The sequence below is a fragment of the Halichoeres trimaculatus genome, unplaced genomic scaffold (genome assembly GCF_033239565.1).
Source record: "Halichoeres trimaculatus isolate MK-OKI-2021-1 unplaced genomic scaffold, fHalTri1.1 fHalTri1_scaffold_12, whole genome shotgun sequence".
Classification (NCBI taxonomy): domain Eukaryota; kingdom Metazoa; phylum Chordata; class Actinopteri; order Labriformes; family Labridae; genus Halichoeres; species Halichoeres trimaculatus.
This window is the reverse complement of record NW_027437190.1, coordinates 19,341,994-19,357,749: the sequence shown is the minus strand read 5'-3', so window position 1 is coordinate 19,357,749 and position 15,756 is coordinate 19,341,994. Positions and strand designations below refer to the sequence as shown.

The window sequence follows — 15,756 nt, the reverse complement described above, 5'->3', positions numbered from 1 at the left end:
ATGACCTAAGTTTACAGTTCAACACATCAATCCTGCTCCAATGAAAAGCTAACCTCATAAATTAAAGACTAAATCAAACATATAAAAATGACAGACCGACTTAACTCTAATAAATGCAGTGTGTACATGTCTGTCTTTGCCTATACATGCGTATGAAGGCACCACCCTATACTGTGCCTGCTGGGTGTAGCTGTGTGGCCCAAATGTGTATACCAGCTGTTTAGTCACAGTCGAGTCATGAACTATTTAGTTGAGAAACTGTTTCTGGTCAAAAGAGAAGTTGACCAAAAGAGAAGATAAAGGAGAAAAGACTGCTGGGCAGAATAAATCTGTTGGGATAAAACTGAAAATCCACCTTTTAAACATCTTAGAGTGAAAAATTATTAATGATCCTGCTGCTATCAGTTATATCCTGACTTAAGCACCAACCTCCTCAAGCTTCATCCTTTTGCTTCCTTTCATCTGCCTGTCCATCATCCTGCTCTGCTTAAATCCCTCTAGTCCCCTTGTTTCCACCTTGCCTCCCTGTCACCTGGCTGCAAAAACCTTCCCATGCTCTTTCCTCTGAACTCTTTTCTGCTACCGTCACCTTTCTTATCCCTTTTCTGAGGTCTGCAGCTCTCTCATCTCTGCCCCTGTCAGACACGACGGCCCTCTCGCTGCAATCTCTCACTGCTACAGGGAAAGAGATCGAGGTTATATAAAGATCAATACTGGGCCAGCAAGAGTTCAAATAGATTCTGTTTAAATCTATGATGGATCTGTCTGTCTTTGCATCTGCCAGCTTTGAAGGTTGATGCAAGCGCTTGCATGCATAAAGAGAAGGAGAGGAAAAGAGGGAGATACTAAAGCAACGGACTGATAAGCGTAGGCAGAAGACAAGGACTGTATTGTCTCATGAGTTATGATGAAAACCAGATTCTCTAGTTTTTGTACTTCAGCTGTGACGAGCGCACACACACACACACACGCGCACACACGCGCTTTCACCAGGCTATGATCGTCACTCTTGACAGTTTAAGTTTCAGATGTTGCAGCAGTGTGACAGTTCAGCTCTTCAGGGCAGACGTTCAGTCATTTTCTTAAAGGTGAAGAAAGCTCGAACTTACTGAGTGTTTACCATCACTGCAAGAGTTCAGTAACAACAGCGAAGTTCATTTTCTTCACTGCTGCTTTAAATCAAAATTAAAACCCCAGTCCCTGGTTGAAACTACAAAAAAAGATAAAATGAATTAAATTAAGTCTAATAACTTGAAAATAACTATGTTTTCAAAGAGATATGAATGATCCTCTAAGATGTTCATCAAACATCTCTATTTCAGTCGGTTGCATGTATCCACTCCAGGCTTAAATGTGGGTTGTTTACCTAGATATGCAAGGATATAGAACTGGGCATGGACCGTATGGACACGTCCACACCAATCTCAAACAATGTCTTCACCAATATTAAGGTTGAAGGGGGGAAGAATGTGCCTCATGTGGCACACAAAGGGTTAAATCTTTCCCCACTTTGTCACCGCCTCCCAAATACATCTTAGAGAGTGGTCTGGATGTCAGGCAAGAAAAGAAAGGTGGAAAGCTTTATCACCCAACAAAGTGTAAGGAAAACAGTCCCTCCTCTTAACCCCAGCCGCTAATGAATGCAAAACAACATTTCCAACTGTTTTCTCACGATTTGTTACAATAATGATCGATTTGTTACTTTCACTGTTCTCTGGCGACAGAAGAAGCATTTTTATAGTAATATAAGAAGTAAGCAGACAAAGGGTTTTTATTCACAAAGATTTTCAGTTGTAGTTCTGATTTAGTGATCCCTATTTAACGGTTTTGTCTTGAGCATATAACTTCACTTTAGGAAACCTTTCATTAGAGCAGCCTGTTTTCTTTAAATCATAGCCTGGCGGATTGTTTTGTTAACACCAAGTTATTCGCCTTGATGCTCCAAAGCCGTGAGCTGTCAATCTGCTTTATGTTTTGTTGTTAATCTATGTATAATGCCAAGTTTAATGCAGTTATTTGAGCAGCTTCATCTGTCATTATATCATTACAAGGTTTTAAAAAATGTGTTGTTGGTGCAGGGAGGGGGCAGTGCTTGGTGCTGGCTTTGTCCCCACCAATGTCGAGCTCAAACCTACGCCACTGTAGACATGTGTCAGGTTTTTTAAGTGTCTGTGTTGTGCTTTTGTGTAGACATTTACCCATTGCGCTGTGCCTCTGGTTTTCAGCTTCATCCAGTTTCAGGTTAAGGGCCGATTCAGTCTCCGACCTGGAGCTGCTGGCAGACGAAGCTTCCTGATCCATTTTGACACAGATCTTTTCAGATTCCTCCGTCTTGTTACTGGTGACTTTGGCAGCAGGCTGGACCCTCTGTGACCCGCTGGCTGTGCTGCTAGTGAGGGTGCTGGCCTGGTCCAGGTCAGGGTCAGAGTCATCGAGGCTGTGGCTGAGTTCAGAGCTTGAGTCCTGGATGGCCATGCTGTCTGTGGTGCTGCTGCTCGGAGTCGGGGAGCTTGGGGTTGGGGTTGTAGAGTGCACAGGCAGAGGTGGTTCTGCTGTTTTTGGAGGGGCAGGTTTCACTGTTTGTATTACAACAGTAGAAGAAGAGATTGTAGCTGACTGTACCACACTCGTGTGGAAGCTTGGAGATGGTGTTTCAGTAGCAGGGCTGTCGGGGGTGGGAGCAGGAGAGGGTGAAGTGTCCTCAGGGCCTGGGGTGATGGAGGCTGGAGTGGGAGGAGGAGCTGGAGCCTTTCTTTTCCTCTGCTGGCTTTCTGAGCCAGGGCCCATCTGATAGAAAATAGGGAGAAGAAATGGAGAGACAGTAGAAAGTTAATTAATGTGAGCACCTTGTGCATGTGAGTGCATGTGTGTGTGTGGTCTGAGCATAAATCAGCCTGTCTTCGAGGACTGACGCAGAGTTTACTACTGAGTAATTAAATCAAGTGGAGTTCTGGCAGGCTTCTGAGTCCTCGAAACCATCAGGGTGCCAACATTCCTTTTAAATTGTCCTACAACATGACATATAACGTCTGGCAGAGAGACAGTGTTGCAGTGATATTGTGATAGCACATACTGATCCTGTTTATGTGTTTGACTGAGTTTTTACAACAATTCTTCAAAGAGAATTTATTCAAAGGTTATGCTGTCCTGCTGTATTACTTGAAAAACTAATCAGGATCACTTCAGGGGTGAAGCGACAGCCAAGCTGAAGCACTTATTAGCAAAATGATGTAATTTCTTTAAAACGTGTGCAAACGTAAAAAAAGAACACGTGTTGTTTCAACTATGGCTCCACCACTCTGTCAAATCTTATCATACAAAAGTGTTGGCAAGGTAAGACTGAAGTCACTCGGATAAGAACTTAATGATGGGGAAGAAGTAAAATGATGTCATGTGTCATTCAGTTTCTGAGGGGAATCTGTCAACTGCTGTTTCATAACACTCACAGTGAAAGACAGGAGGAATAAAAAAAGACAGCAGACAGGATAAAACTATGAATCATTTACAAGATCATTAGATGAAAACTTTCTGTTTTATTCCACTGGGCAATGAGACCATTCACACCCTCCTTAGCAAGCTGATCTCACTCTCTGTTAAGTCAGATTTCTAAGAATTGAAAGTGCCACAGGCAAGTTTCAACAGTGCAGATGTCCTTATTTCTTAAAAATCCCAATTACAGCAGCAAGGTTCAACTTTTCTTCACTCTGAAACTCAACAGAGAACATGCCTGGAGCTGCGTGTAGTGTTGCATCATGCAGCAGGACAAGAGAGGGAGAGATCAGGCCACCTTGCTTTACAGCAGGCAGACCGGGTTCACACATGTGAACTCAGTGAACTCAGTGCATGGCATGCTATGGAAATCCAAACAGCCCCCCAACTGGTCATCTTTCTCTTTCTGGGTCCCCCGCTTCTCTCCCTCTCCCATTCATACATACATGTATATGGACATACCAGGGGATGTGGGCCAAAGTTGAAGCTGCAATGGATGACTGACTTGCCCAAGAAGATAGATGTGTGTTTCTGCGTGTGTGTTACTGTGTGTGTTTCTTGCAGAGTGAAACATAAGACAGCAGCCAATCCCTGATTTAAAAGAACAAGGGCCGTGGCCTTCACAAACACACACTTTTTTGCATGACTGAATGGGCATTCACTCTCTCACATAATCACAAAACTAAACACTTAGAGGAAAGAAGAGTTTATCTCATATCACAGGCCGAGCTGGGTGAATGGATCAGGGAGTTGTTGAGGGTTGCAGGGTTAAGTGTGAGCGGCTCTCATAGGCTTATTGGCGCCATGACGGAAAGCGCAGCATGTACTTAAGATGGTTAGAGACTGAAGCCAAGACTCAAGACTTTGTATTACACCGCATTCAAGGTCACACTGTACATTAAGTTAAGCTTCCTGTGTAATATGCATATGCACTGTGTTCAGTTGTGTCGCTGTGTTTTTAAGCTTTAATTTTACACAAAGAAAGATATCATCAGGTAAAGATATGACTTGTCTTCACAGTCTCCTCGAGGCAACTGCTGGCTGCTAGTGCTCATGTCTCACGTCAACCTTGTGTCATGACATTACAAGTCAAGTCACAACAAGGCAAAGGACAGCCAAAGCACCAAGTCCTGACACTGTTAGTACACCAAAGTCATGATGTATCAAATGACAAGTAGAAATAAAGCGCAATAAAATGAATTCAAAGCTGTAAAAGTTGCTCAGTCACAGTTCCATGAACAGTTAATTTCCACAATCTTTGTTTGTTGGATATAGCACAGTTTGTCATTTACAAAGTCCAAATTGAGCTGAAAGGATTGAAAGGATTTTCTTTTGGGGTTTTCTGCACGTTTTGTTTTTAAATCCTTGGTCTGGGTCTGATTGTAGCGTTTTTTTGTTTTGTTTTTGTTTTTAATGTGCCATTCCGCTATTTCTGGTCAGGTCTTTGGAAAGAGATTTCCGATTCAAATAGGACTGATGTGACAAAATAAAGGTTAAATTAATGAAATGCATAGGACACAAATTCATTGTCACAATCTTTTTAAGACAAGCATACAGTTAATGTTAGGCTGCATTCATAATTCATACTCCTCTGTATTTAGTATTTGAATATAAAAAGCTGAAGCAAGTGAAGACCCCCCTCCACTTTTATCCACACAATCTTATTTTTAGACATTTAACAAACAAGGAACTAAAACTCCTGGTGATTAGGGAATGACTGCAGAAACTTCCCCAGTTGCCATCAATTCACTAACTTCCATGTTTGCTAAACAGAAACAAAAGTAAAAACAAGGAATCTGATAAAATCTATTGTTTCGGTTTAACAAATGGAGCTCGCCTTGATTTCTTACAAATGAAACAAACACATTCCTTACATCAGGACAAAGCACTACAACAATCACGAGGTTAACATCCAGACAAGCGGTAATTATCTTTGTAACATGCTTCTTTGATTTAACATTCAGATTTTTCTCTCTCCTTGTTTGGGTTTGGAGAGGCCCCTGATTAAAAAACCATGGAGGAACAACACATGTGGACATAAGTAAGTTTTAAAGGGACTGCTCCTTCATACAAAAGCACACAGAAGGCCATGCCAGGACAGTCTGGTGTGTTCATTAAATTTTCCACTCCATGGTTGAGAGGCGAAGGGCCCCATGTTGGAGCATGTTGATCACATAGGGCCACCCATGGAGGCTGCAACCTGTTGCGTGACCATTCATCGGTTGTTTCGAAGGACTCTTGATGGGTGAGGGGCTTTGAGACAGAGCAACATTACAGCGCTAATGTGGAATGTGAAATGGAGTATGTGCGTGTGTGAGTTGGGGGGGGGTGCGTGTGTGCGTACTTGTGCATGTCAACATGCATGAGTACATCCATGTATGTTGTGTGTGCATGTGTGTGTATCAGTGATAATAATAGCAGCTGAACTGTCTCAGAGCTGAAAGGCCAATGAGGTCAAAAACATCCTAACAGTAGGCTGAGAGACAGTTATCATGTGTGTGTGTGTGTCTGTGTCTGTGTTTGTGTGTTATAATGAACATGTGTGGGCATGTGGGATGCATGATGAAAAGGGTTTATGTAAAAAGTTGTAACAATACATTTTTGGGGGGATGGGGCGGGGTGACAGAGCTGAAGAGAAGGCTAAGCTAAGGATAAGGAGATGCATGACTGACCCACTTCCATTGTTATCTTTTTGTCCCACTAACCTAATAAAATCCAGTTTTCTTCTAGTTTTTATATTCTAACACTTTTTTTACATTTACAGTAAATTTGTGATAAAGAGTGACCTTGTAGAAGCAACATGGTAATATCAACAAACAGAAACACACTGTGCTTTGCAACCTTTGTAAAATCTTGACCTAAACCTGAAGAAAAAACACTACTGGCTGCTCTACAGATGTATCTTTAAACACTGTAGATGGGAAAAACTGATTTCTGGATGGTTCAATGTGTAGAACCTTCAAGAAAGCTTCTCAAATTCCTGTGGTTGGAAATACTCACTTTGTTTGCTTTGTGAAACTGGATCCAAGCCCAGCTGACTTGCATATTTATGTAACAGTTTATTTAATTAGGACTGAACACAATGAACATCAGTCCAAGTGCGAATAAAAAAGCAAAAAACAAGCAGTCAGACATGCCAGTTAGCCAGAATGCTAATCTCTGTGTAAAATCTTTGTGTGGGATATGCTGAGTGATTACTTTTCAGTATTTTCCTACTGTTTGCTGTAAATCCACACACATTTCGGGGTTGGTGTTATAGCCTCATAACAACTCGCACATAATTGTACAAACAGTCTCGACCACACATGCTCATCACACATCCAGAAGCAGCCACAAACTGTTTGAGGGTGACACAATCATGCATGCACTTCATTTGTTTGTCCCATCTGTCCTGGCTGGTTTCATATACAAGATGTTTTGACAGTTGTAAGTGCAAAAAGATCCTGTCCAACATATACACAAGATGGCAGGATGACTTGTATCCTTAGACCAGGTCCTCAACTCACACTTACACAATCTTTAAAGGTCCCATATTATGCAAAAATCACTTTATTAAGTCTTTTAGTGAAATTTGTGGGTCTTTGGCTTTCCTCCCAGCCCACAAAATGTGATATTTTATGACTAAACCTGTACTTCGTAGTGCTTCAAATCCTGACCTAAAACGAGCTATTTGGAATTTCCGGGATTTGCCGACGTCAGCAATCCCCTTTTTGACCAATCAGGAGCAAGTCTGACCTGATTAGTCCACCGGAGCAGATCTCCCAACAAACCTCGGACCCTGGAAATGTGAGTATTCTAAATGCTGTGTGCTGTGGACCAGATGTAAGAGCTTTTCCCCAGTGTCCCCCCGTCTCTGTGTTAGCTTCAGGATGCCAACTGTAGCTACGGTTAGCCTGTTGTTTTAGCCTGTAATGTTATGGTAAACAAGTTTCGCTGTTTTCTAAACATTGCGCGCTCGGAGCGTGTGGCGCTGCTCTTAGTGACGCGGAAGAGTGGGGCGGTATCAGCGGTGGCTCATTTACATATGAAGGTCACGCCCACTAAATCAGACCGTTCTAAACAGAGGGGCTATGAGAGCCTGGAAACAATGCTGCTGTGCTTGATTTATTGGCTTTTTGGAGCAAAACATGTTACTACCATTTCATGAAGACATCAATGATCCATATTAAACTGCAGAAAAGGAGCATAATACGGGACCTTTAAGGTCAGTGTATAAGGGCAGAGGGCTCACAGCACCTCCAGACCAGACAGCCACAACACCACCCATGACATTCTGTAATTAATGGTAATTAACTGTCATGTTGTAAGATGTCTGAATAAAAATCCATCATCTGTTTCACCTATAGCATTGGTAACATCAGAGTGAGTTTCTGTTTTGAATTATTGCTATTTAATTTATAGATTATTTACAGTGTTTTACTGTAGCAGAGGCGCCTGCTGCTTTCAGCTGGAACAGAAATGAATAACAACACAGACTCTTGAGCTAAAAGATAAGAGAAGAACAAACCAAGAGTCGTCTGTTAGCTTTGGCAGTACTAGCTACAGTTTTAATATGTGCTTTAAACTGACTCAAAGGGAGATGTTTTGTTCTCTCAGAGTATGAGAAGAGATACTGTGGAACATGTGGCAAATGAGTAAACATCCATCTCCACATCCAGCCAAACCTCAAAAGAAATCTCACATCAGGAACACCCAGGTTGCCTTCCCTGTTTTTTCTGTCTTTTCACTGCTGGTCTTTCACCCGGTCTTGTTTTGCTATCTTACTGTCACACAGATTTTTATCTGAACGAAGCAAAGTCTTACAAACCACAAATTCAACTGAGACGAACAGTAATCAAACACTACAGCAGCATGGCTGACCGTCTTTGTTTGTCCTGTTAAGTGGAGAGTGTTTTTGTCAAGTGAAGCTGTGGCCCGACCCCAAGTGTTGTTCAAAGGACGAAACAAAGGGTGTGGAACAACAGAAAATCTGATATCAAGGTGGGGGCTGGGGGTGCGGGGAAGGCAGAAAAAAGCAGCTGGATAGCAAAACCAGAGAAAAGACAGACAGAAAGAAAGAAAAGGAATGCTTAAAAACTAAACCCAGATCCAGTAGCAACCTGCGCCTTTTCTGGCTAATTAAACCAGAGCAGTACCTTAGCCCAGATTAAAGTTAGCTTCCATTATAGACAGCTACAGGGGCTGATGGATGGCTGTGAAAAACAAGCCTCCACCTGCTGCCAACTGGCTTATTTTTTGCAGAGTGACGGATCATTAGGAAGAAAAACTTAGCCAGCTCAATCAATCAAGAAGCCGCACAGACGCAGCAGGAATGCAGCATGCACAAAAAAACAATCCACTCCACAGTGTGTACGCACATGTGAAGGAGACTAAAGGAATATCAAACTCAACTTATGTTGGGTATAAAGTTGCAAATGGCCGTGTTTAAAATCTAATCAGCATCTCATAACACTGTCACAATCCTTTTGGTAAACTCTTTGTCTTATCTCATAACAGGTTTCCCTGGAAAGTTTTAATCTCACAGTTGCAGCAGTGTTTCTGTTAGCATGCTTCATTTGCTCTCTTTCAACTGAGACACACACATCACAGTTTAACTCCTGCATCAGGTCTCCCTTCCCTCTGCAAACAGATGTGATGTGAATTATGACTTTTTCCACCTTTGGCTTGCTTGATTGGCTACGTTCTAAATCATTTTGTCCTAAGTTTTCCTCCAGGTCAAACACATAACTCTACAAGTCACCTAATTTCTAAGTATTTTCAGGGTGTTTGATCATTTTGTACTTTGAAGCTTCCCTCTCAAGCCATTCATTGAGGAATCCAAATATGTCAACTGAAATGAAATATGAGCACAGTGAAAGCACAGGAAAGTTAAGTCTATATTTAGCTGGAAGAAATACTTTTGAGAACATTTGCAGACTTTTTCTCTGCATGGATCGTTTTCCTCCTTCACCTTCTGCCCTTCATTGCTGCTTGTCCTCTGCTGAACTTTTCCCTTGTTCGCTTTACCTCATCCTCCTCCTGCAAGGTGAGGGCGTGCCAAACAGATTTCACGCTGTCCTGACTTCTAGAAATAAAATCCCAGAGCTAATACATTGTTAATATTGCACAACACAAACGCACACATTTAAAGCTTGCAAAGCCCTGTGAGGCCTGATGTTACCTTACACTCACTTTCTGCTTCTGCCCATGACCCTCTGAGTCACTCACTTTTCTCTTGTTAGCTGATAATCCCTGCTCTTATTCATTGCTCCATTTGTTCTGTGTTTATTTTTCAGTCCTGCACTCATCAAAACAGGGTCAAAAATGCACTTACAACAGAAGCACCTTCTGTTGCTGTGCAGTGGAGCACAAAGCTCAGAATTTCTCTGAACTGCTTTATCACAATATGCCGTGTAGACGTGGCTTCCTTTCCAAACCACAATAACAGATAGCCTATCACTGCTGTGTTTCTCTGAACTCAATGTTCCAAAACATAATTTAACCCAGTGCTGCACTCATACAAACAGACACGGCTTGTTGATTGTTCAGCTGAAGAAACAAAGCTATAAACGTCTCTGTCTTCATGACATCTGCAGCCATGTGGAAACACTGGATTCTCCTGCAGGGAAATCAGACTTCATACTCCTGCTTGAAAACCGTGTCTTCTGTTTTTAGTGCTGCTGATATTCCCATTCCCTGTAAATAGCAACCTTTCCATTAGGCATGGAAAAGGTCAAAGATCGACTTTCATTACTGTATATGAAACAAGATCTCGAAAAGAGGTGTTAAAGTTGTGTCAACACCCTGACAGTGATCTAGTGTTAGAGATGATACTCCCAACAGGGTAAGAATTCAAGTATGCAAATAAGTAAAGGATGAGAGTGATGGGGCAGTGGGGGATTGAAATCTGAGAGGGTGAGCTGACCTGACAACTGCTCGTTTTTCATTACTTTGCTTATTGAGTGGCTTCATACATCATAAATCAATGATTCTCAACCTAATCCTGATTTGAATGATTTTATTGATTCAAAAATTGTAACATGTGCATTGATAAAAGATAGCCTATTCAAGCGAGAACACAGTAATGGTTATTTTTGTGGCCTTCTCGAAATACACCAAGTCAGCTGCTAGTGCTCAATTCAGAGTAGAAATTTCCATGGATGATGAAGTAAAACAAAGTGAGCATGACGTACACATATCAGCCCTGCACTGAAATGACTTTTTCCATCTCATCTTTTCTATTTCAGTCATCAGTTTCCCTAGCTGTGTTCTGCTCAGTCTTTATTTCGTGCTCTCTTTGATTTCATAGATTTCTTAGTTGCAGCTTAAACTGTTTGTGTCTTAAAACTCTTCTATCTTTTCTCTGATGTTTTAGTCTCTTTTTCCCGAGATTTCTCACAACAATCAAATCAGCGTCACAATACTAATATATAATTCAGCACACTAATACAGTTACATGCTGTCCTCACAGTCACTTCCTTAGCATCAGTCTGTTCTTAACAATAAGTTCTGCTTTTAAAAAATAGACTGTTGCCTAAGTGTGTTGCTATCAAGGCCAATCAGAAACAAGGACTTGAAACAGCCGGGTAGTAATGCTTATGTGAGTCACTTACCTGTTTACAAAAAATAGCTATGCACCAATCTTAGTATGAGGTCTCAGTTCCTAAACAGGCTCAAAAAGTTAGATGAGATATCTGTGACAAAGGGCTCATTCATAGGGCAGATCTATTCAACTCAGTTCTATGCTCTTCTGTGTTTATCACCCGCAGGTCTCTGCATTTTTGATAGGCAGAGCTAAAACGGCATGAAAGAAGATAACTACAGCTGGAAAGTTTGGAGGTATTTCACACTTGTTTCACCAACAACTCTGACGGCAACTTAAGATAAGCTCAGGCTCAACTCCTCACTTATCCACTGCTGAGGTTTACAATTCAATAGTAATTCCTTGTTAGCTTTGGAGATTTGTTCACCATGCATTGACACATTTAAAATCCCACTGAATAATAAAATAGTTCAAGTTATTTTCTCCTTTTGGTTCACAAAGTTAGGAAACCCTTAAGTTGCTCAAACAAAATCCTCAAACTCATTCTCAGAATTGAGAATACTATTTTAATACTGGTATAGGGCTGAACAATTATTCAAATTTAAACTGACATAGCAATGCAACAGAGTGCAATTTTCAAATCGCAGTCTGCAATTTATAAAAAATGAATTTTAAAAAAGTTCCATGTACACAAACCTGGAGGGGATATAGTAACTCATCCTTCCTTAAAACCAGCAAAAGTCAAAATGCTGTTTTTTTCTGGCAAAAGTATTACATGTCTACAAGGCTTGAAGTTAAATCAATCAGTCAATATTCTTCTGTGATTGTGACAGTTAAATAAAGATATATTATTCATATCAAAAATTAGTGGCTGATACCAAAACCCAGGTATTTGTTCTGGGATTTAAAAAGTCAGATTGGTGCATGTCTAAAAGTTATCCCTTAGAAATTTAGAGCCTGATTTCGAAAAGGACTACACTGCTCTTGCACCCAATACACTTGTACAAATGAGCCACACAAACATCGATAACCTAATTTACAACACATGCATGAAGGGTAAGGTGCACCACAAACTGTGCTGCAGAGAGAGTAGCATCATTGTGCACCAGAGTTGTTGACATACATTTGAAGGAGGCATTATGCATCAATTTGGAGCAAAATATGCTCTTTTCACTTCCCTGCAAATAAAATCTGATTCATAAACATCAGCGCTAACAGTCTGTGCTGTTTGAGTGGCATTTTTACCGTCTGCTGAGAGTTGGTGGTTACTGTGGCAGAAGATTTATAGGTGTGTACGCCCAAACTTTTTAGTGATCATGACAACAATTCCACCTCCGGATATTTTGGAAATTATTTGCCTCTGCATACAGTCGTTCAATATGACTTTGAAGTTAGTACTTTTTTAATGGTTTAGGGTGAAATGAGTCTGCCTGTGAACGAGATGCTGTTTGCAGACACACTTCAGGGAATCAATGGATATGAACCATGAAATTTATGTCACATCTGTCATGAATCATCAACACATTAAAAAAAATCCCTTCTCTTTCCAGCTCATATATGTGCATAGAGCTGGGCAGATCAAGTCCCCACTGATTTTGTCAATGACATTGGTCTAATACTGAGCCAACATACAGTATATTTAAATAAACACCCTTAATGATCCCAAAGGCCCTTCCAAGCATCTGCTCAAGTGATCTTATTGTCTTTGTAACTTGTACCATAGAGTCAATGTGTATTGCTGTGGCCTGTAAGTCACAGTTGTCTACCTAAGCTCATTCTGCTCAGAGGGAAGTCTATAATGAGGACAGACCTCATAGAGAGCTGTCCCCAGATAACCTGCTATCATGTTCCTAATCCTCCTCAAGCTCTCACACACACACACACACACACACACACACACACACACACACACACACACACACACACACACACACACACACACAACCACACAGGCACATACACACTAACAAAACATAAACACTCACACACACACATGCACACGCACACGCACACAACCTAAAACAACACATACTTGCATTGCAATACGTACAGAGAGTAAACATGAGGTGAGGTAAACCATCATTCAAAGCACTAGAATTGACAGACTGTTTTAGTGCAAGACAAGTCTGAGTCAGCAAAATCCAATAAAATAAGAAATACAAGTGATCAAATGATGGGTTTTAAATCATGTGTGAGTTCTGGCCCACTTCCAGCCCATCCCTGGTCGACAAACCTGTATCTGAACTACAATATTCTCAGACTATTGCGTGACATCTGTTGTTCCTTCAGCTTAAACTATCTGAAGATGATGCACTCCTCAACCGACATGCAAACACGGCACTCAGAGTAGCCTAAGACTGCCTCTGGCGACTCTCTACGATGCCAAATTACATGTAAATTTGAAAGTACGACCTGGATTTTGAGTGTGATTTGATTTGTTTTGACACGCACAATTGTTCAACTGATCCAAGTCATGCAGAGCTCTTTAATGCCAATGCCCCTGAAAACCTCTCCTGATAAGTCCTGGCTGTTATGACACCCTTCTCTGCCATGAAATTAAATCCTTTCTAATCACACACACACAACAAACACAAGCAAGGCATAGAGCTAATCTGTCCTCAGATGACAACGGCTAATCACATATGCCGTCCTTATGAAATGAAACCCTGCGATGACTCAAGCAGTTTCCAGCCGTTTGACTTCATATGGTGACCATCTGGGTGTTGATAATGCACACAACATTATACAACCAGCATTTTATCCCTAAAGCTGTGCTGTTGTTCCTGTTAGGTCACAGATTTATCAAAATTATACAGTTTTTATTTACAAGCAACAAAAGGAAACAACAGAGAGGTGCTGAAACAGGAGTGACGTCTTGCACTGCAGTATGACCTTGCAATATGTGGACAAGCATGAATATACATGAGACTGTATAACAGTTCACAGGAGGCATAAGAGTGAAACCGAGGGATCTATTAAAAGCCCAGTCATCATCGTGTCCTCAGACGACCTCCTAGACTTCTGTTCTGTGAGCTCGGCCTTGTGACTCTCAGTGGTGTCTCAGAATTTCAGCTCTGGTGTCTGGTGTAACTCTTAATCTGACAGGTGGACAGATAAATTACTGTCTGACTCTGCACAACTCCAAACAGAAAGAAAACATTTACCACAACTATAAGAAGCTTCTTAATAGAAACATAATGCCTCAGAACAAGAAAACTAGCAAAACAACAAGCACCAACTGTCAAGTCGAGAACATGATCACAGCTGTAGCTGGCTGAATTCAAGATAAATATGTACCTTCCTCTACCATAAGTTACTCAAAGAAGCAAACAGGATAAGGAGAGGTTGATAGCTGTCCACCTTTGTTCATTTAAATGCTGATATGGTTCAACCTTATACAGGACATTGTAACTCAGATGATACAAGCTTGTGATGCAGCACCATCAGCAACTTTCTATTTCCCAGAAATGTTTTCTGCACACTCACACTCCATGTTCAGCAAGCTTAATTAAGCTAAAGAGGATAACGCTGTTTTTTAAAGCCGCCCTGAGAACAAAATTTCCTCTCCCTAACATCCATCAAGAACACAACCTCCTCAGAATAAACAAAACCTATTATCAGAGGGAGAGAGGCAGGATGCTGGTTGCCAAACAACATTTCCCAGCATGCTGCCATAACACTGTAACGAGACCGCAGGGAGCTGTTGCTTTAAAGCAGACTGTACAGGCCACTCTGACCTGGAGGAGGTCATAACACCCACAGGAAAGGCAGAGGCAGTACTTCGGGTCAGTCCTGAGATCTCATGAGTTTGATTTTTCGGATCAATTGAGATTTTTAAATATCTTGTTTCTCGTGTTTGCTTTGCCACTTGGAATTTGTGCGTCAATCCTCTGTACGTCAGCAAAAGCCACAATTTCTCACCCAGTTTTATGTCAAGAGCTTGAAACTTGAAGTCTTGAATGAATGCTCTGTCTTTGGTGTTTTTTTCATCAAACTGAACACACGAGTTAAACTCTTTCGTCTCCTCACCTGATAGCTCTCAAAGCTGGTGTTCCTCATGATAGGAGTTGGGGCCCCAGGCAGCGCAGGGGCCCTCCTCTTCTTGGTTTCAGCCTTGGGAGACATCCTGGGTAGCGTTGTGACTGACTGAGACTGGCCCAAGGTGCTGGGCCGCTCTTCTAGTACCCCAGAGGCTGAGGACAATCCCTGTGAAGAGAGACAAGTTTTAAATTAATTACTGAAACCAAAACAATTGAAGTGAAATCTGACAAAAGTAAAAGAGGTCAGTCAGTTAGTGCAAATTATCCATTTTCTGAGGAGACAAGTTAGGTCATTTGGTGGTTTAAAAAGAAGATACAAACATAACAGTTACACTGGCCCAACCCCATTAATAAAGTGTTTGTGTTAAGATTAAAACTGATAAATGTTTGAAACTCATCTGTTGTATTTTAATCATTAAAATTGACATTTACTCCCTTTGATGTGCATTCTATTCCAAATAAAGAGCATGCATAGCAAATTTATGCACTTAATGCAATACATGACATATATTTCTTTGTCAGCCACAGCAGTTGTCTCTGCATCTACTTCAGAAACTGTGTTTTCAAAGAGTGTCTGCTCCTGACAGAAAAAAACTGGAATTCATGGTTTTCAATATCTGATCAAAGGGAGCCCAAAGTGCTCCTGAAAATCTGAATGTCCCCGTGGCTCAGCTTGGTACAGAGCCTTGGCACAACTGGGGGGAA

At 41.3% G+C, this 15,756-nt stretch overlaps 1 protein-coding gene across 4 annotated transcripts in view; it reads right to left on the bottom strand.

Moving 5' to 3' along the window:
* Positions 1-15,756, bottom strand: part of cobl (cordon-bleu WH2 repeat protein) — a 57,854-nt gene that overhangs the window by 15,073 nt on the left and 27,025 nt on the right. For all 4 annotated transcript variants that reach the window (XM_074683534.1, XM_074683537.1, XM_074683536.1 and 1 more), the window contains 2 exons: positions 15,041-15,217; positions 2,199-2,787 (listed from right to left, as the gene is read on the bottom strand). In XM_074683534.1, the coding sequence (XP_074539635.1) occupies positions 2,199-2,787; positions 15,041-15,217 (766 nt within the window). The remainder of the gene's footprint in view (positions 1-2,198; positions 2,788-15,040; positions 15,218-15,756) is intronic.